Genomic DNA, 22,501 nt, shown 5'->3' on the forward strand with positions numbered 1-22,501 from the left:
AGGGAGAAAGGTAAAAAAGGAGGTTTTGAAATAATACCAGTTTTTAAAATCCTCCTCCTACTGTAGATTGTTGGGTCTGATAGGAATTCTTATAACTTATATTTTGCTCACAAAGTTCTTTTTAACCTCTAAATCAGTGCTGGTGAGATGCACTTCTCTCTGAAACGTTAATTTATTAACCCAAAAGCGTTTTAAAAGGCAACTTTTAGAGGAAGCCTGAGTAGAAACATTGTGAAGGAGCAGAACTTCTGTTCCTGACATTATCATAGAATTCAAGTTACAGTTGTCAATCCTAATGAGGTACTGATGTTGATTTGAGCATATCGTTTGTATGATGTGCAGGAGCTTTGGGAGATATGGAGTCCCTGTTGCTATCATTTATAATTAAAGTGTCCATCACTTTTCTCTGTTAACCTGCTTAACGAATAAATAATTAAAGGCTTGACTCTGATATGCTTAGTTGGAATGAAAAAGACTGTTCTGAGAACAGTCCAAATGCAGCAAATGGAATTTCTTCAAAGTAAGGATGCAAGATAAATAACGGTATTAGAATATTAGTCAAAGCAATTTCAGGTTTATTACGACAGTGAGATATTCTGGTTTATGTGCTTCAAAATTGAATACCACAGATATCTAAGACTGTTCACTTACAAGCACTGTCCGACATTGTCTATCAAGCCTAAACACATTATCTTTTAAGCACAGGAGGCACTAGTCTTAAAATTAATGGCTGGATAAGTGTTCACTGCATATTCAAACATCCTAAGATGAATGTGTTGTAAATCTCATGTTTGGTACAGTACAGAATCTTTATAAAGTTTTGTTTTATCTAATAGGCTTATTTACGAATATGTCTATTTTATTGAGAGTTTTTCTTTGATCATTTAACTGATATTTAATTGAATTTTAATTTGATATTTAAATAAAGGTTATGCTTAAATAATGTTTCTTTTGATAGTTTCTAAAATAACCAAAAAGGATTGAGAAGAATTTCTTGAAAGACAAATAATTTTACATGGTCCTGTTGTGTTGGTCGCACACTGGAACAGGCTGCCCAGGGACGTAGTCACTGCACCAAGCCTGTCTGAATTTAAAAAGCGATTGGACTGTGCACTTAGTCACATGGTCTAAACTTTGGGCAGACCTGTGCGGTGCCAGGAGTTGGACTAGATGATCCTTATGGGTCCCTTCCAACTCAGGATATTCTATGATTCTATGTGTTTTAATTACCTTGCTTCTATAATAGCTCAAATAACTATAAATATTGCAAGTCCCTCACAGCATTGACAGGGAAATTTTCAGTTGATTTTGCTACCTTGAAATTAACCTTTTTACTATCGCATGCGTATGTTTGTCATTTATCCCCTTTTTCTCAGGTGCAAAGAGGGCTACCAAGGAGTCCGCTGTGACCAATTTTTGCCGAAAACCGACTCAATCTTGTCAGATCCAAGTACGTCAAATGTTTTTCTTATATTTTTATCCCGTGCTGGAGGCTGTTCTTGCTATGCGAGATGACCCTTTGCCTATTGTCAAAAAGTATATTAGGGACCACTGCAGTTGCATGTAGGGACCAGTATTGCTATTGTAGATTATAACATTTAAAAATAAATAAAAATACATCCATCAATCTCCGTGCTAATAAAACATCCTGTCGCAGCAAAGCAGGCCATCAGGGGACTTGATTTCTTATGATGTGGAATGATACTGTCAGTGCTTAAAGCCAAAATATTCGTGTTGCCTCCCTTTGACTCAAGAACAAGTAAAATTACATAATCTAAAAGGAAAACAAGTATAGGCTGCAAAGTGGTTCCTTCAAAGAAAATAAGTGCATATTGTCTGGAATTGCAGAGATGATAATCTCTTTGGAAATACGTGATGTCTTATTTTATCATTCATTACTTTTCCTTCAGTTTACAAAAAAAAAAAAATTTTTCACTTCTATGAGTGATGTTGCTCTGTATTTGTGGAGTAAAGGTGTGCTTTCCATTTTTAATGTGGAGGGAAAGTAAGTTTCTATCACACTGGTCAATATGTGCCAGAATGCCATCTGCATGTATGTTTTCCTACTCCACTGTCTCACTTTTTAAATTCTATTGACTATCAAAAAATATTAGCCAAGATTAATTCCTTGGAAGCAAATCCATTTCCTAATAAATACGGTTCATGTTAAATTTTTAGATGAAGTGACATACAGGAAAGGGTCATATCCATTCTCTTATTTTTGTTCTTATACCTGGAAACTGTAATGTATTCAAGTCTTCTGCTTTTGGGTGCTCTTTAAAATGTCATTTTGGTTGTTTTATTTCTGTTTTTTGAACAATAATGCTTGTTCTTCCAAGTCTTTTTTGTGCTTTCTGCTTATTTTCTTGTTCTTTTTCGTGTGAAAGCCTGTTGCCAAAGATACCTGTTGTTTTGTATTTCTGTATGTTGTATACCCTCCATTATAGTTCACCTTGTATTTGTTTTAGCGTTTCCTTTTTGCTTGACCTTTAACTGTAAAGTGCAGAACCTATAATGAATAGGCATATTTTACGTCTGCCAAGTTGTGTGTGCATGTGTAAACATTGCAATTGTGTATGTGTGAACAAAAAAAGGTACTTTGCATCCCAAAATTTGGGGAAAGGAAACTCAATTAGCAACAGGGCAGGGTGGTACCTTTCTTACATGTTTTTAACATGGAACTCTGGTGGTATCCTCTCTAAGGCAGAGCTGTAGTATTTTACTGAAACTGATGTAGATGCAGGACAAAGCCCAGAAAAAGACTTCTGTGTTAAGATGCATCTAACAAGGCCAAAAGCCCTACAGTGTTTACATGCTGCAAACAATATTTTGTTGATTTTTTGCAGCATTGTGCTGGTTGCACACATTTGTTTGTCTTAACTTGGGAGACACTCTGGTTGGTTTCTGACTGTAGTATTTCCATAAAATTGTTGAGCAGTCTGATTCTGCTCTATAAGCTATGGTTCTGCTGAAATGTCCTTGTTGACAACTTCTGACTACAAAAGGCAATTTAATTTTATTTATTAAGGCTTGCATTTGGAAATACGTTATTTGCTTGAATTTGACATAGATTTGGGCACACCTGTGGCCCAAGAACGGTCGTTCTGCCAATATAAATTAAGAAGGTTAGTGTGAACCAGGTATTTTCCTAGTCAGTTTTGAAATGTAACTTGTATGTAATTTTCATCTGCATTCAAAGGAGAAAAAGCTTTTGCTCAGGCCTGTTTCTGTGTGTAGGCAAAGTGTCAGTAGGTATGCACATATACACTTGTTCTAAGCATGACTCCCCTGCAAGGTAGATACTATAAATTTTTTGTTGCAACTGGACATTGATAATACCAGCATTTTACTGAAGAGTTAAATCAGTAGAGTATTTACCTGTCTTCCCATGAGAAAAAAATGAACGTCACACTGATGATTAGCACTCCGTAGAGGTCATATTTACTATTTGCATAACCAGAGGACTGTAAAAAGTATTTGACGCTATTTTGACACAGTAGTCAAGTGCAACATGATAATCTCCAAAATGTCTGGTGTTGCTTTGCAAAAATTTAGTTTTGTAGTTGAATGTGTAGTTTTAGATTACTACACAAGAGAACTGCTGAAGGATACTAAAGGGTGCATTTGGAGGTGGCTTCAGAAAGAAGCAATTTTTCAGATGCAAGCCTCAGTTCCAGAATTTGAACACTTAAATGAGTGCACTTATGTCGGGACAGCACACAGCCAACACTTGTGTCAGTCAAGTTTTATAAGCAAGTCTAGCTCACTTGACTTTTGTGGGATTACTTATGATCCTTGGAAGTAAGTATGTTCTGAGCGGCCAGTGGTAAATCTGATAACAATATTTAACTTTTCTGAAGATTGCGTGCATGAAAGATTGAAGCAATATGTTTTCAATCTTGGCTTCCCTGTGATTGTGCAGGTTGCATTTTTAGAGCATTTGCTTGCCATTAAATAGGAAGTGAATCTGAACCACACTCAGAAAATAGCAATATCATCTTAAAATTGTTATTATTAAATCTATTTATAGGCTTGAGAGTCTTTTTTTATAATAGACCTCTAAAACAAACCAAGCTTGTTTTGTGTGGCTTCTGTCTGAGGTTGCATAGGGGCAAATAATGTGGTATGGCTCTGCAGTATTTATTTTATTTTATTTTTATTTTAAAAACACCAGATGAAGTCCTGCTTCATACCTCACTTTATGCCCATATTAGGCACATCTTAACTTTACATCATAGATACAGATACAAATTATGTAACATTTAATATGGATTAATGCATGTTAAATCATGTGCATTTTTGCTTAATTAACCTGAACAGATATTGAAGATGCTGTTTCTGGGAAATCTCTTGAAAATACTGGTGGGGTTGCAGAATTCCTGAACTGGCATCAGTGATTCAGAGAGTAGCATGAACCTTCTTGCAGTCAGATCCTCACCTGCTACCTTCCTTCAGGTAAAAGTTAGGATCAAAGTAATAGGAAAGCAGATGTAAAACAGGAAGACAGCAATACCAAAACACCCCAAACACAAGATCTTCCAGTGGACCATCAAGCATGGAAACCACCACAGATGTTAACAGGTTTCCTCTTTGACTTAATTTCTCCACTCTTAACCAGGCTTTCTATCTGTAAGCAAAAGAATAAAAAATAACTCAAGTTTTTATTTATATATATAAAACTCAGGTTTGTTAATCTTGGGACATGGGAGAAACCTGCTTAAAGCACGGGAGCAGCAGGGACTCTAACAAAATGAATAATGTGCCAAAAAGGAAAAAAACGTTGCATGCTGCATGACAGTACAACTCATGCTCACAGTCACTGTCAAGAAGAAGGAATCTGTCAGTCCTAGTCAGGACAAGCCCGCGAATTATTGTTCACTCATCCTCTCCCTCGTGTATGGAGGAAGGACTGACAGGGCAAAAAGGTGAAATAGGACTTGCATGCTGAAAGGAAAAGATAAGAGTATATTTGAAACATTGCTTCATCTTTCTCCATTTGAGCTAACTTCTCTCCAAAAGCACAGTTCATGGCAATGGTAGAGCAGTTATATTTTCAACGTTATAAATACAACTTTAAGATGCTTTATAACTTTATATACAAGTCATTTTTCAGGCATGTGTAGTCCCATGTGTATTTATAGGATTGGAAACTTGTATACAGCATAAATTGTACAAATGTACTTATGTACTATCCTTTATAGTGTTCTGGAGTAGACCTGCCTGGACCAATGAGTCTTGAAAGGTAAGTTGTATCTAGGCTGCAGATATTCCATTTGATCAATTTTTATATTGAGGCAAAGTGCTACCTTCAAAGCTTTAACTTTTTTGTGCATCTCTTCCAAAGTGGTGAAGAAAGCAATTGAAAATGGGTATGTCATATAGCATTGTGTTTTTTTTTCTTTAGTTTTTACCAAATTCAGTTGAACTTAGCCTTCAACTATTTTATCCCTAACTTAGCACTGCAAGCTATTTCCCATAGGGGAAGAAAAAAAAAAAAAAGAGTATTTTAGTTTTATAAAGTGCAGTATTAATTTTATATTTGACATATTGACATTTGAGTTGTTCTATATGACCTGAAAAGCTCAAGTGAAGAGGGATCCCCTATCAAAGATCAGGAATGCTATTCAATCCTATTTCAAAATAAATGCATTATTTTCTAAAAATAGAAAAATAAGATGGAAGGTTATGAGTTGTTAAGCTATGCTCCTGCTATTGTGGACAGCCCCATCATGTGGTTACTTCCACAGACTGATTATACTTCATTTTTACCACTTATGATCAGTGTGAACTAGCCACTACAGTTTTTGTATCACCCCTGCTCTGAGGGTTTCATATTCCGGTCAAAATTTGTTCACAGCCAGAACTTGTCTATTGTGTTCTTTGTTAAATGTGCACCTTGTTTCTATATTGATACCTTTATCCATCAGTTTCCACAAACACAGTCACATTATGCTTTGGGTCTGTCCGTCTGGCTTTTTCAAATGTCAGAAGTCTTGTTCCTATAGAGTTAGCTTTAGCCTGTGGTCATATAATATTTGAAACTTTGCCAGCATGACACAAATCATGTTTCTTCTTGAATCTCATCAAAGACAAACCTGCAAGCTCCATGTCTGGAATTTGGAGTTATTCATTCTTAAATTACTTCTTTATGTAGCAAAGGATCAAAATCCCTCTCCTAGAAGACTCTGGAGCTGTAAATAAGTAAAACAAGTCCAGATAGTTTAAAAATAAAATACTTTTTTTCCAGAAACATCTTCAAAGCCTCAAAACCCAAAAACTCTCCACACCACCCACTCCCCCTCAGCCCCATCTTAATTACTATTTTATGCTATGTATTGATACAATTGCTATTTTTTTGCCTAGACCAGTTTTGCATTTCTTTGGCATGTCTAAGCGGGAAGAGTCTGAGCATGCGCATATATATGCCCGTGTTTTCAGCCCATCAGTCCAACTCACTGCCCTGGGTTATTTTACTTAAGAGGCTTTCTGTGAGCAAAGGCTTGGCTTTAGGAAGAGGTCTCTGCCTAGAAACAGTAGCAGTTATGTTAGTCTTGAAGCTTTATGCTTCAATCTGAGCTTAACTGCCTTTTTTTCCTTCCGGTTTTGTATTTGTAAGATCATAGGATAACTTAGGTTGAAAGAGAAGTCTGGAGAGCTCGGGAAACTCAGCCTCCTGCCTTAAGCAGAGCTAGCTTTGAAGTTCCTGCTAACTGCACTGGACCCCATGAAGGCAGTCTGCAAAGGGACTGTTACTAAATAGAGGACAGTTGCAAAATATTTATAGAATTTCTTCATCTTTTCAAGTCACTTGGATAAGCATGATACTTGAAACTTTTGTCTCTCTTAATGAATGATTAATTTTCTAGAACCTGAATAGTTTATTTAACCTTTGTGATTTTGTCAACATTCTTCTTTCTTCTTTTTTTTTTTTTTTTTTCTTTCTAGAAGCATAGGAGAAAATAAGATTTTTCTGTTGGAAAAAATACAAAGATTCTGTGTAGGTAGGGGCAGTTATGAATGGAAGACAGAAGATGTGAGGACTGACTAGCCAGAGGTGAATTCGGTGGAGGGCAAGTCCTTCCAAAGCAAGTTTAATATTGGGCTAGTTTAATCCCAGAGGGACCTTTGGAAACGTGTATCTAAACCTGAATTTTATCTTACCTTTGTCTCAAAAAAATAGTTTTTTTTAAATATATATATATATATATATATATAAAGTTTTTAAGCCTTTCTACAAAACTTGTTATAGAGGAATTGTTATCCTTTTATTGAGATTAAGACTTCTGTGTTAAAAAAAAAAAAAAATCTTATGGCGGGACCAGCTGCAGACCAACTTTATTTTGTAACAATAGCTGTTGTCTGCACTCTTACTAATTTAATTGCAAAGAAGTGATACATCAACTGCATGTTCACAATAAAAATCATTAATGTTACTATGGCATACTAAGCTTTTAAAAGACAAATAATGAAAAGGTGATATTTTATTGCCTTGTAAAATTCGGTTTTAAGAGCTATGTGATGACCACGGTCAGGTGAATTCCCTGAAAGTGACAAGTCAGTATAAGATCTGTTAGAGCCTATCAAGTGTGTATGACATTTCTTTTAACTATGGTTTCTTTTTTAAGGTTATATAAACAGAGTTCCTCAGTTTAAATGTATCACAAATCAACCTATATTAGTATTGATGCATTAAAAGCTGAAAGAAAGGAAGGAATTGGCTTTATAGAAATAGCAATAAAGGAAAAGAGCAACACAGTCACTTCAGAAGTTTTAATGATTCTTTCTATAGACAAGAAAAGATACATCACATAGAAACATGGTTTAGGGAGTATGAAACCCCAGCAAGGTAAAATCAGAAGGAAAAGATATACTGGGGCAAAGGAGGGACATGCTATTCCTCCTCTTTTATCAAATGTGGGTGGAGACCTCAGGATGCACACTGCAGAAAATGATGTTTTCAGATTGAGTTGTGTTGAAACCATACAATTGTATTGTGTGTGAATAGTATCAATCTTCTTGTTCTGGTTTTTGCTTTAAAGTAGGAACTTAGGCTTTATTCTGCAGAACCAGAATGAAATGCTCAAAAATAGAGGTGCAACATTAACAAAGCATTAGTAGAATGATTTGCCATTGATTAATGGAAACACGAAGGCATTCTTGGTCAGAGCATACCAAAAAGTTAAAGCCCAAGATAAATTAAATAAAATCATAAATTTGCTACTAATGCAGTAGGCAAAGAAAATCACACACAAAATCACTATGAGTTTTGAGAATGTTTCATAATATCTCAAAACCCAAATTAAAATGGAGAAGAAACAACTGGAATTAATATTTGTTTTTATAGATAACTAAACAGTGACTTATACAGAATGTGCAGTACAGATGTTATTTAGTTATTTTATTATGACTTCTACAGAATAGATTTTAAAAATCTAGTTTTGATATTGCTCAACCCTGGATGATGATGATGATGTTTTTGTTGTTGTTTTTTCTCAGAAAGATTCAAGGGAGCTATATATGCTTTCAGTTCCATAATTCAGTTTTAGATGAATTGTTAACCTTTACCAAATTCATAGCTTTGTTTACTCAGTTTTAGCTAAAATAACATTAAAATAAGAAATTACAGAGCTTTGTTTGGAAAAATAGAAAAATTCAGTCTGAATTTGGCCAAAATAATTTTATTAGTTTTAAACAAACAACAATTCTTTATTCATCTTTTGTCCTGGAAGGCAAGATGTTGGCATCTGGTTACTCAACATTCTTTTATTTTCAAAACTTTTAATCTACAGAAATCATAGCTAAAATTAAAGTACGTCTGTCTTTGCCATGACTTTTTACACCATAGGTGATCTGTAATTCAGCTCGTGAAAACTGCATGTCAGTAGAAATATGTGAAGAGGTGATCAGTGACAGGTAGATGCCATATCATTTACAGCAGGAAAAAAAAAAAAAAAGAGAACAAGAAAAAAAAAGAAAACTTTTAGTTTTCTACTACTTTTTTAAAAACTGACTGTATGTGGAATGATGATAATGAAATTGAAAAATCCTATTATTAGAGCACAGAATAAATCCCAAGGAAGACAGAAAATGGAAATATCAAGCAATGCAAATCCCAAACAACAAAAAGTTTTAATCACTGTATTTTCATGTAAGCCATAGATGACAGAAATCAACAAGGAAATTACAGGCACCCCATGCAGAGGAGTTTGAAGGCTCCTTTTCCAAACTGCCATTCATCTGTGAAATCTGGGACTTGCATCTAGCTAAAGAATATCTAGGTCTTTGTGTAGTGTTTTTTGCGTGTGTATTTTAAGTAAGTTTACCCTGTGATGGCAGCAACAGTAGACTATGGCTTGTTATACAACAGTCAGAGCAGATGGCTGTGAATAGAGGTTACAGTCTTATATAAAGGACAGAGTTGTGAATCGCGCTCTCCCGCTGGCGAGCCTGCTCTTCCACGAGCGCCAGGTTCATATTGGTGCGTGAATGAGAGGCGGTGCAGCACATTTGCTAAAGCACCTTCTGAAGTGATGAGACTCTGAAACACCAACTTCTCCTACCTGCTGTTCTTACAAACGTGTTATGATTCCCTTGGCTGTCCCATGTCTAGAGAACCATAACTATAAATTTAGCACAAAGTGCATGTTCTGGGACACTCTGGAACCATCTCATTTAGCCTGTTGGTCTGAATAGCTAGTTTTTCTGGCTTGCATGCTCTTCATATCAAGACCACTTTACTATTGGTGTCAATCTCACGTTATTTCAAAAGCACCTTTCTGATTTTGCCTGGACACAGGACACAACTGATCATTTGACTTGAGATCCCATTTACAGTCCTTTTACAGTGGAAAATTCAGCAGTGCAGCAGCCATAGTTCTTCATGCTCAGGGAGAAAAATATGAACAAAGATGGGTCATTGCAAGATGGCACACAAATACTGCACAAAACATGTCAGTGAGTAAACTGAAAAGCATTCATTTCATCGGGTTCTGTCTTTATGAATTAGCTACTCAGCTGTCTAAATAGCATTTTGCTTTAGCAATACTGTTTCACTTTATCTCGGTGATTTAGTCACACTTCTGATTTTTAAAGATTCATGATTGATTGAGATGGTTTATATTTCATAAAGATGTCCTAGCCTGTTGCAGGAGCTAGTAAAAACACATGGAGAAAAGAGATGGATTTCTCTTATTGGCAACTAATCTCATGCCTCTGAATATACCTGTGTTAAATCTAAGTTTGAATTGAGCATTTTGCCTTCTCCTATGAGTGTTCTGTGTTAAAATGATTCTAGTAAAGAAAGCAGTACTGAGTATGCAGATAAACCACAAAGTTATGGGGTGGTTGGTATTCCAATCTGGCCTGGCTGCAGTACAGTTATACCATACTGTGTCAGTGTCAGCAATAAGCAGCAGGAGGCGAAGCTCTGTCCTGATTCTTACAGGCACAAAGCTGAAGATCGGTCCAACACATGCTAACTGCCATGACAGGAAAAGCATTAAGGGGCTCACACATGAGAACTAAAGCATTTCCAGGAGGATTTGTGCTGTGTGTCCTGATCTACTTCCCAAATCAAAACTAATACTTTGTAAGTGTCTCTGTGCTCCACACTCAACTTCACTCTTTGCATTATTTCTGTACTCTGCTGTGAGGATGCTTATTAAGGCAATTATTGTTAGACTTTGCACTTCACTTGGAGCTTCTGTCAGTGTTCAGTCAGCTCATCTGAACAATCTCAGCTCATTAAGGAAAACCTGGAATAAGTGTATCGTGCAATATTAATGCAATAAGTGCTCTGTGTTGCTGTGAATACTTTATGCTTTGAGGGTAGCATGTATATATGTATTTTTCTAGGATGATGGTAATCTTACTGAAAACATTAGGGGTCATCGTTATTCTGAGTTTGATTACCACATTGAGGTAGTTATCTTTTTTTTTATGAAGAAAGATAATTCTGAGGCTCATGAAGGCATTTTCAGGCTGATTTTCTGAGGGCTTCTATAGCAGTCATATTTGGCAAGAGGACATACAACAGCCATGCTGAGTACAATCTTACTGTGCAAAACCAGCAGTTTATGAAACTATTGTTCCATGGATCAGGAAGATCAAAAAGGTAAAATCTTGATCTTGTTAAAACTGATAAATATTTTATTTAGTTCTTTGAGGTTATGTCATTGTATTCTGACTTCCATGTATGACTGCTTTTTTGCTATCATTTTTTGTATTGACCATTAAGGGTTTGAAATTGCCAACTGTGAGGATATGTCCCTGTATTCATTTTCTTCAGTGATAAACTTGATCATGGAAATGATTTCTTAAAGACAAAAACAGATCAGTGCTCTCCCTGGAGAAAAGCGAAGAGCAGATTGAAACAGGCAGTTCTTGATGTGGTGGTTTGCACTGGGGATTTGATTCCCTTCCAACCTTTTCACAGAGCTCTGTGCTCACAGGCTTCTGACTCTGCACTCACTGCCAGTACCAGCTTGCTGTAGGGACAAAAGTCCAACCACTTGCTGCCATCGTCAGTCACAGGTTAAGAACGGACCTGGGAGACAAAAAAATTCTCATTTCTTCCATGAGTAGCAGCTTTGACAGTCTAAATCTGAATGGTCTTAAAATAGTACTGAACCACTGAATAACTAAATATAATAGCCAGATGCTGCCTGCCATTGTCCATTTGATTATTTTCAAGTAGTTCTGCCCTTTGTCCTTGTTTCCCTCTCCCTCCCATTCTTCCTATTTCGGCATCTCAGCTGGGTTATCATCATCAAAAAGGAAAGACTTGAGTGTACTACATGTTCTGCTGTTCAAGATACATGTTCTCTCTCTCGTCCTACTTGGCTTAATTTTCTACTCTCTAGATTCTTCCTTTTTTTTTTCCTTCTTTCCTCCTAACTTATATTCTGATGCATCTGCTTATTTCCTTCCCTGATTAAAGGACTTTTTTCCCTTCGGCATCTGAATTACATTTCTGTTAGTGACTCTTCACTCTCTGCTACTCCCTGCTCCCATTCAATGGTTGCTGCATGTTCGTGCTGTGACTTCCTTGCACATCCCTACTGCCAGTGGCCTTCACTCCCCCTCTGAAACCAAGGCTCAGCTCCTTGCACTGCTTGATCTGTTTCCCATCTTCCAGATAAATGTCTAGATCGAAGATAGCTTTTCATGCACAGTCTGCTCTGTCTCATTTAGGCGTCCCTTTCTTCCAGATATGTCATTTGTACTTTTGCCATACAATAGAATAAAAAATACATAGTTTGCAGTTTAATGTCCAAAACATTCTTTGCACGTTTACATTGAGCATATGTCCACATTCCACTTTCTTATTTAAGGATTTGGCTCCAATTATCTCTAAAGATACAGGAAGAGGTTAATACCTGATGCTTATCATGAGAAAATATCCATTGTGTGGGCTGTTTGTGAAAGGCAGTGTCTAAATTTAATGCTTATTTATTTATTTAATTTATAAAACAGACTTTTACTTGAAAAAAGGTTGCATTTGCGGTATTGAAGCTTTTTTATGTTCCTCAACAGTATTTTTACAGGGAAAGCTTTTTCAGCTTCAGGAAAAACAAAAAAAAGTTTTGCTTTGATACAGAAAAAAGGGGCCTCAAACTAGCAGAGAATGGAATATTCACCTGTAACAGGTGAAACACAGGTTCAATCCTTGTTCTGCTTGACCTGATTCTCCTCTCTTCCAGACGAATGCCTAAATCACACCACAGAAAAGTGAGTGGGTCAATGTCTTGTCATGTTCCTTTTCTGGAAGGAAAAGATTAGGCTTTTTCTCCGGTTTCCCAACCATCTCTAGTGATGAGCTATTAGACCTAAAATCTGTGTTATGTTAAAACACATATTTTTACTGTACTGCCCTACCCTAGAGATGGCACAGGACAATTTTGCCTTAGCAGTCGGGAATATTGTAAATGATGTGAGAGTTGATAAAACATATAATACTGACCGAGGTCTTGATCCTGCAAAAAACTATATGCATGCTTATTGTTTCTCACATAAAAGATACTAAAGACTTTTGCAGCATCCAAATTACTTACATTTAATCTGTGGTTTACCTCACAGAATTTGAAATTTGTTTGATAGATGATCTGTTGAATTTTAATTCTCTTGATTTAATGACTCCTCCTTAAAAGACTTTTGCTATGAAGGGTAGGAATGTGGCTCCTGCTGGTGGAGGAGCTCCAGCTGAGTGGCTCTGGCTGCAGCCCACAGACAAGTCAGGACATGGACAGGTAGCGTCATTTGGAAGGAGTTGCTGGTCTCTGGAGATTAACAGTTGTACTTATAAATACGTATATAGATCTTACTAACTTTTGGTCTTATACATTTTAGTTACTGTGTAGGCTTTAAGTATTCCAGTCTGTGTTAGTTGTCTTTGAAAGTTTTGGTCTTCTATTAATAACATTAATTTGCTGTTTCTATCAGTTTTAAGCAACCCTTTTGGTTAGGTTTTGTTCAGAGTTCAGTAAACAAAGGCTTAAATGCTTTAAAAGCCTTAAGATTTTTTTCCCCTATCTTTACACTTTTTGAGAAAAGATGACTTGTTATGGAAGAAAATTGTGAAATCTTAAGTCATGTTTGTAAATGTCTGAACAATTCCAAGTGAAACAGCTTCTTACCAGTGCAGTGTTCCCATTCTCAGAAAATTATTATTCATTTTATAGGCACTGGAAGCACAATGACTGAAAAATTAAGTCAAACGGTTCAGTATAATTGTAGTGAATGTCTTAATATATACGAGGTGGTGGGACAATTTGACTATGTATTTAAGGCAAAGCTGACCAATATTTTTTTTATTTTTTAGTTTAGGCCAGAATATACTATTAGAATAATCTAGAATTTTGCTTATTACAGATCAAAGATTATGTCTAATTCTGTAATAATCTTACAAATTTTGCTCGAACATTTAAAAACAGATGGCAGGTTAAATTAGTCTTTTGTTCAGGTTATGTCTATTTAACAAGTTACTGCAAGTTCTGGTGTAGGTTTAGAGTGCAATTATTTATTCTGGGATAACTGCTTGCTTGTGTGCCGGGTCCCTGTAGATGCACTGAGGCAAGTCTCCTACCACACCTTTATAATGTGGCTACTCACAGGAACTTGCTTGGCCTGGCAAATGACAATATTCTCATAGCTTGGTGATGAAAGGAATTGCCTGAAACTGCTCTGGGTTCTACCATGCTACTACATGGAGCAAGCTACCATGCTACTACGTGGAGCAAGGACAGCTGCCTGAATGGGCTCAGTGAGATAGTGAGGTGGCAGTTTTGGACCAAGCGTCTGCTCTCCATGTACCTGCTGCTGTCCCAGTCTGTGCATAATCTACCTACTGTGACAGATGAGTGCAGTCTTGTTCTGAAGTAGCATAGATTTAAGCTTTTCCAGCAAGAGCATTCAGGAGGGTTACCTTAGCAGTCACTTAGCAGTTTACTTTAAAAGAGAGAATGTGAATCCCTGAACTCAGAGAGATGCTAAGGCTACTACTTGGGTTTGTAAGAAAATAAAAACTTGTTCTTTAATCAAATATGTAAGGTCATTCCAAGTGTCAGAGGACCATCAAAAAAAGTCTGTGTAATATAAGATGAAGTCTGTCCATCCGTACTGCACTTTACAGTCTGATGCAGCAGTGCAAACTGACTTTTCCTTGTGGCCAAAGACATGAGCTGAAAGTTCATGATGCAGCCCACGTCAGCTCTTCGGAGATGTCCTGTTAGACCCTGGTTGCTCAGTTTATTTATTCTCTGTTCAAACTAAACAATGAATTGACTGTTTATTAAATAGATAGAAGGGACAGTAAGGCAGCAAGCTGGTAAATGGACAATAGCAAATATTTTCTGAAACACCAGCATTTTTTGACCTTTCATATGTTTCCACAGAGGGTAAAAAAGAAATGGGTGGCTTGCTATAAATCTCATCAGTTTTTCGTTCCTTGTAGCTGTGGAATTTGCAGTCATCAGTAATTCCAAATTGGATGCCTGTTGAGCTGAGCGTAACAGGGCTTTTGTACAGTTCTGTAGAAATAATCTGCACATTTGTTTTCAGAATTTATTCCTTAAAGACAAAAGACAATACTACATGAAAAAAAGGAAAACCATTGCCTGACAATTATGTGTCACAGTGTCGTACAAGTAGAACTTTCAGAATTTGGACTCTGTTTATAAACCAATATTTGCTCTTGAATTTTTTATTATTTTTTTTACAAAACAGTGTTTTTCTGCTCATTCCAAAATATAAAAAAAATAAAAAATAGGATGCATGGCATATTCATAATATTTGATAGTTACCATTTCTGTGACAAAGGGACAGTGCTACTACATGAGTTTGCAGGCGGAAGAATAACAAGTTGGACCCAGTTGGGATGATGATAACGACTCTGACACTTTCTTAAATACCAGAAACTATAATATTTGTTGCTAAATGTAGAGATGCATCTCTACAACTTCTTCTGCAAATTCTTCAGGAGCCTGCGGAGATTGTGAAAGTCCATTTTAGTTGGATCTCATTTTTTGAATTCTCTTTGCCTTTGAAGGTACATTCGGAATAATCCATTTCTCCCTCCAGGACTTCTGCTTTACTCAGCCCTTCATCAGGAGCCTTTTTCCAGAAGCTGTTGTGAAAGCAGCATAGACTTCGTGGCCTTCCATACCGCCCTAGAGATGTCTGGGTTGGGATCTCTCTAAGTTCCTGAAGTAATTAATGGGGGAGATGCAATCTCTTACTCCACCACAGGCTAATTACAATGTGGCAAATTAGGGAAAAGCCAAATTTATTTGTTGTAAGGTGACATGTAGAGGTTCTCTTGACTGTTTAAGAAGCTTCAATATGTCAATCTGAGGAAGACTGCAAGTCATAGCTGCTCTCCATCTGACTGCTTCTTACTAGGGGGAAATTGTTCAGTATCAGCTCAGGCAGATCTGCACTGGGAGCAGCAGGGACACTGATCCTGACAGATGGGTAAAAAAAAAAATGAAATCCAGCAGAGATGCGTAGCTGAACTTAGTGAGTTGGCAGCACCGCAAAGCTGACCACCAGAACTCAGCACATATAAAGATGAAAACTCCCTCCCTCCCTTTTTCCCTTCCTCCCTTCCGGTTAGTGATTGCCACAAGAGGAAACTAAGAAAAGGGGTGGGGGGAGAGAGAAAAAGAAAAAAAAAAAAAAAAAAAAGGTCTTTGCATAGCTAGAACTAGACCTTGTTTGATTTTAATTTAGGATACTTTATATGTATCTCAACTCTGAATGCATTAATGCAATATCAGCAACCTGCTTCTTGGGTCGATACTGCTCAGTATTTGTGAAATGAAAGGATTTTTCTAAAACCCATCAAGGTCTTAATAGTTAACCACTCTAATTCCATTTAAGTTGGAAAAGTCCCATAAGATCATCATTAAGATCTGACAAAGTGGATGAGATTTAAAAAACAAAACAAAAAAGAAAACATTCCAATGAGAGGCATTTTTAATGGCTGGGTTGTATTTTTCTTAAAAATGTACTCTGGAATCCTTTGTTGCTGAAGTCAAGAGACTTGCTGAAATGAATTCCAAATGAGCTTTTTCTCCCAGAATAAGGCCTGGGAAGGATGCTGTATATTTTAACTTCCCAGCTGAGTTTGTCCTGAAAATGAGAATTGCTTAAGCTTAAACTGAGACTGACAATTACTAAAATGAAAGTGAGAATTACTTAAACCTCAACATGAGAGTTAGTGAGATTTAGAGTGGTCCACAGGATTAATCTTCCTTTCCTTTTCAGTCCTGACTGTGGATCAAATGGAATAGAATAACTGGGCTCCAAAGCTTTCCCCATCTTGATCTTTCACATGTAAATGCTCCTCCTAACATCTGGTATGTATGTGTTGACATAAAGCAAAATGTTTTAACAGCTAACAGCTCATGCTTACAATGTGCGATGCTTTTGACAATGCTGTCTTTCATCAGCTGACAAATTGCCTGCTAGAGCTGCAGTCCTTACCATTACTCCATTGGAATTACTCCAAGGATTCTCTACTTGCATTAGTCTGTATGTCATCTGCACATTTTTCACTGGAACAATTTGTGTATTTTACTTCTCAGCATAAATGGATCAGCTTTGGGGAGAAAATTAAACTTGGATAACTTGAAATCTTTTGCTTAACATCATAATGCTGAAAACCATCTGAAATTGATTGGCCAAAGAGATTTTGAATAAGTTTTAATGAGTGGTAGGAAGTGCACATGGAAAATTTGTAGTATATGCCTTCTGTCCCATCTGCTGTGGGCTTTTGCTTTTTTTTTTTTTTTTTTTTTAATAATCAGTTTCTTGTTAAATACAGTACTGTCCTTAAAACCAAAGTTTAGGGAGAAAAATATGAAAATAATTCACAGTACGATATCCTTCAGTGCCTACAAATATTAAAGCTGACAAGTAGTTTGGTGAGCAGGATGGCAGATGGTCCATGTCTGAGCAGAAGAAAGAGCAGCAGCAAAGGAAATATATTGCCAAGAGTAAAAGTGAAGTTTAGAAAGCAGAAAAGGTAGCTAGGCATTACTTAGATTCTTCAGAAGGAGGGAGGTAGAAAAAATAAGAGATTAGAGAATGAATTCATGATGACCATCTAAGCAAATATTTTTTTTTATTCTTTATGCAAGTTCCTTTACCAGCAGATTATAATATATGGGGTGGGTGTAGATAAAATTTAAGAAGTAGGAGCTTGGCTCAGAAAAGACAAAACCAAATCGTGGGGAATACCAGACAAGTACTACAATTTAAACCAAGTTTAAACCACGTAAGAGAGCAGAGCAGTAGGAGTGGAAGGCCAGGAGGAGCGGATGGGAAGCTGTTCCAAAGGTGGTGGATGCTCAGACTCCAGCCCTGCAGAGCCCTGGCTGCTAACACCACCCTGTGCCCAAGGTCAGGATCTGGCTTCTGCATCAGGCTGATTGCAGAAGTGGGGCTTTGGGTATTTATGAAAGATTTCTCTGAGTGTCTTAAACTGCTGACCATAGAAAGCTAAAGAGAAAGGAAAGTTAGAAGAGACACAGCTGCTTTGATCAATGCAGAAGGAACATTGCTCCCCACGTTCTGACCACAGGGTGCCTGGACGTAGATCTGCTAGTCTCTGATGCACGTTCTATTCAAAATGCTATTGACCCCAGGAATTGTTCATGAGAACTGTGTACAGACACCTTTGACTTTTGTTATAGGTTTACAATCATGACTTCAATTTAGAGCTCTTCTCTACACCATTGTTTTTATTTCAGTGGTTTTGATTGATAAAGACTGAAAAAGAACGGCATGAAGTTGTTGAGTTTGAACAGGGAATACTCTGGTTCTTTATTTGGTCTCTTGTTCACGAAAAAAGCATACACAGAATTTTTATTGTTTTCATTTGTACAGACTGATATTTACAACAGGAAAAGATGCAAAAACTCAATGTCAGAATAAGTGATGTGACTGGGAAATAAGTGTGTTCCCAGCACAACAATTAATGTGCAGATGAGATGCAGTCACTTTGTGAGCAAAGTGGGATGTTTGAGAACCTGACACTGTCACTTTTTTTTCCTGTTACACAAAATTATTGTTAAGTTTGCTTTTTTTTATTGGTAGCCACACAAAAGAATGACTATTCTTTTCTTTTTTTTTAATAGATTCATTGGCTTAAAAAACAAATTCAATAGTATGCTTTGGTCAAAGAGGAAAGTAATACATTATCTGTGTCACTCCGGGACTGAGATGTGTAATGTATTTATTGAAGAAGCAGCCTGGCTGACTGGAGAATTTTATTTTGTTTTACATTTATCTGTAAACTTGTATCAGTTGTCCAGCAGTTTGATTGACTGATACAGATTCTGTTTGGTATACATCCAAATGTGCTTGTTTATTGTTCACTCCCGTTATTATCCATAAATCTCTCAAGCCTTAGGTACTAGCAGCTGCATCGCTATCTGAATGTAAAACAATGCACCTGCTGTGTAAGAATACAAATCTCTTGCTCAGAAGGAAAAAGGCAGTAAGTGCTAAATTATTAGCAGAAATTCAGCACCTTTAGAAAGTTAATAATATTTAAAATTATAAATTTTTAATTTTAAATTTATATTTAATTTTAAATTAATATTTAAAATCTCAAATTAATTTTTGAAATGACATTTAGGCTCTGTGAAAATTAACTCCATAATGCCTTTGAAACACCTGGGAGTATATACATGGTTGAAGAGAATCCTTGCTTGCAATTTTAGGGTTCAGGAAGTGTTGTTTCCTTCTTTCCTTCTGTGTTCCTTCTTTCCTTCTTTCCTTCTGTGTTGCAAATTGTATTTGTATTGCATTCCTTGGTTTGGCTACTTTGAGAGTGGATATTGAGAACAGAGATTGGACTGCATAGTTGGTCAGTGATAGGAAGGTACCTATTAAGTGAGATGGCAGCTATTCATATCTGATTCCCTTTGCAAAATGTGGTTGCCACAAGAAGAGGGATTGTTTGTTACCTGGGAGTCCTTACAGACACGTGCAGGGCTGTGGAGAAACAGCTGCCCTCAGCAACTATGCCAAATTTCTCTAGAGTCTGTCCCTAAGTTTAATGTGTACCTTGTGACTGTTCCTGAGTGCAACTCTTGCAAATGTAACACAGCTCAGATCTCGAAAACCTTTTCCATGTGGTACATGGAGTGACAAGTTTTCAGTAGTTTTACAGGCAGTCATTAAGGACGCTAAATTGGTACCAAGGTGGTTAGAGGTTGGGTGCTGAATTGTAAGATGCTGCATAAATCAAGAAAAAAAATGTGCTGCAACAATGTTTTATGAAGTTTTAATTTGCTCATGAGGAATCTGTTTATTTGCTATGGGGCTGTGCGGCTTTTCAAGATTATTTCTGCAGCACGCTGCATACTATGCTTCTCACGTGGTTCAATGAGGAAATACCCAAGCAAATTCTAAATGAATTAGGTCAGGTTTGGGAAGCAGTTTAGCTGCAGCAGCATAGAGCTCAGCAAAAGCCAATTAATCCACCTGCTCGCATAAATAGTGCTCTGCCTGCTCCTTTCCCTAAAGAAGAAAAGCAATTTTGTCCGTCTTCAATCCAGTAACTCTCCTGGGCTCCCTTTTCAACATAATTTACGTGTGTTAGTCGCAGCCCAGTTTTCTTCCCTGTTCCTATTGCGTTAATCTGTTTTGAGTGTATGACAAATCTAACAAAAGCACAAAGTTCAAGGTCAAAAAGGATCTCTTGGGTCATGAGAATATCTCCAAAAGTAAATAAAGAATAAATGTATTGCATAATGAAACCAAATAACTTAGATCACCATAAAATCACTTCAGGAAAAGAACTGGGTTGCTGTCTTCCATAAACTTCTCTATTGGTGCCTTAAACTTCCCTAATGAGCTTTTTCCATTATTGTCTCATTAAGTCTAAATGTTCTGTTCTCTTATTGCCCTTATGTTCACCGTGGTTCTTCAAGTATCTGTGTTCAACATGTTCTTTAGAAAATAAATTTGCTTATTCTTTTAGCCTTCCATGTAAGTCTCCATTCTGAATCATCTGCTAAAATATGCATACGGAGTATGCATGTATACATATATATGCAACTATATATGTTTGCATATAATAATAACACTAGTTTTGACCAGTACTAAAGGTCTTGTGAAATTAGCAGTGAGAAAGACAAGCTGATAACACTCCGATATGTTTGATACAGTTAGGCTTGCGAAAGAATGAGTAAATTCTATTGTCTGAACAGGACATGTCTAGCAAAATTTTTTCATAGTTCCAGCACTAAAGCTACCCAGTCTTTCACAGAGAAGTGCCTTTCCCATGTTTTTATCTTAGGCCCGTACTCCTCTTGTTTCTCTGCCTATCCCGTTTCTCCCTTGGTCTGCTCCTTACTGCTTCTCACCATTGCATAACTTGCCAAAACTTCATGAGCACAGCGTGCTTTCCTGTGGTTTGGACAGAGCTCTTTGGTTCTGGCTAATTGATCTTGGTCTCCTCTTAGTGAAGAGCAACCAGAATGTTGTCCTAACCTATGACTGTCTCTTCTTATGTACCATCAATTCAAGCTAAAATAGAATACTTTTTGTTGTTGCTGTTAATGGATAGGTTAAATAAAGTCACCAAGTCTTACAGTTGTGCTCAGATGGGCAAAATATCTCCAATTTCTACATATCTGTCGCTGCTGATAGATTTCCTTAATCCACTTTGCACAGCTGTAGCAAATTACTATTTTTTTAATGCATACTTTATGCTTGCAAATGCTCTTGAAAAATCACCAAGCTCTGTGGAAGTTGCCATTGTAGTAATTGTAAACAGTTGTATAAAATTATGCTGTCATGCTGTCTGTTCCGATTAAACACATAATGTTTTTGTATGGAGCATACAAATCTATATAGTAAACTGGAGAGAATGGGTCCTTAACAGTTCTATTAAAAGTCAAATTACATTTCTTCATAGCATAACTTGAGAAAAAATATAAGCAGTCAGCCTCTTTTTCTAAGATGAAAATGCACTAAAATACACAATTTAACACTAAGCTGCAATCTAAAATACCACTAAGATTTTACGTATCACAATTACAAGAGAATCTTTTTCAACTATATTAAACACTAGGTGAACATGAGTGACCAGCAGGCACAAGTGAGGTGAACCTAATCTGCTTGTACTAGGATGTCCTGCTGCTATTTGTGAGTGCCTTCTGCTTTTCCTGACTTTTTGTATTCAGATACTTTAAGTAGGAGCGGGACTGTGGTATAAGGTGCAGTGTCTGTTTTTGTTTAGCATGTTTGTGGCTTAATTTTGTTCTTTGATTCTGCAAAGAAATGGTTCCATGGCAGAGCAGAGCATCTTGACAGTGTTTTGCAACAAACGAACTTTGCAGACCTTTAAAATACCACTGTCACATTTATCTCTCTAGAAAAATGTAAAAATGCAGGAAGTCCAGTTCTGCACATTTTTATATTCAAGTCGTAGGAGGTGGAAGGGAGGGAGCACTGAGAGAGAACAGAGACAGAACGATCTGTTTCTCACTCTGAAATTTGCTGTATGAATTCATGACAAAGCACTGTAATAATTGGAACTACAATGATTTCCAGGTGGAATCATTTTATGGGCTGTCAGCTGATTCCTTAAGCACAGAGAATGCTGGCACTTCTCATTTTCATCATTTAGGTTACGTAATCTTAGGTAGTCATATAAATGACCTGGCTGGACCATGTGCACTTCAGGGTGTTTAGTGGCCCATGAAGAACGCCATCATCACCTTGGGTTAAATCACGATACATAGACAGAGGCCTCAAATCAAACATATTAGTTGTGTCAGCAAAACTTCTTACAAAGAGGACAAACATAAATGGACTGGAGTTTGAACTCTTTAAAATTGGTTTCTCATGCACATAATGGAAGTCACAAAATGATGGGTCTGTGTTGCAGCACCTGGGGTCTTCCCCTGTATTTCAGAGCTGCTGCTGCTGTAATACCTGCAGCCCAATCTCAGTTCCTCAGTGATGGTGTGCTTGGTCATCTTGA

General features: G+C 36.9%; 1 protein-coding gene across 4 annotated transcripts in view; it reads left to right on the forward strand.

Moving 5' to 3' along the window:
- NRG3 (neuregulin 3) overlaps positions 1–22,501 on the forward strand; it is a 400,082-nt gene that overhangs the window by 292,957 nt on the left and 84,624 nt on the right. For all 4 annotated transcript variants that reach the window (XM_040563990.1, XM_040563987.1, XM_040563989.1 and 1 more), the window contains one exon: positions 1,377–1,450. Coding sequence is in view for 3 of the 4 variants with exons in the window: in XM_040563987.1 (XP_040419921.1) it covers positions 1,377–1,450 (74 nt within the window). In the remaining variant the exon portion in view is untranslated. The remainder of the gene's footprint in view (positions 1–1,376; positions 1,451–22,501) is intronic.

This window comes from Cygnus olor, chromosome 7, assembly GCF_009769625.2.
Source record: "Cygnus olor isolate bCygOlo1 chromosome 7, bCygOlo1.pri.v2, whole genome shotgun sequence".
NCBI classification, from domain to species: Eukaryota; Metazoa; Chordata; class Aves; order Anseriformes; family Anatidae; genus Cygnus; species Cygnus olor.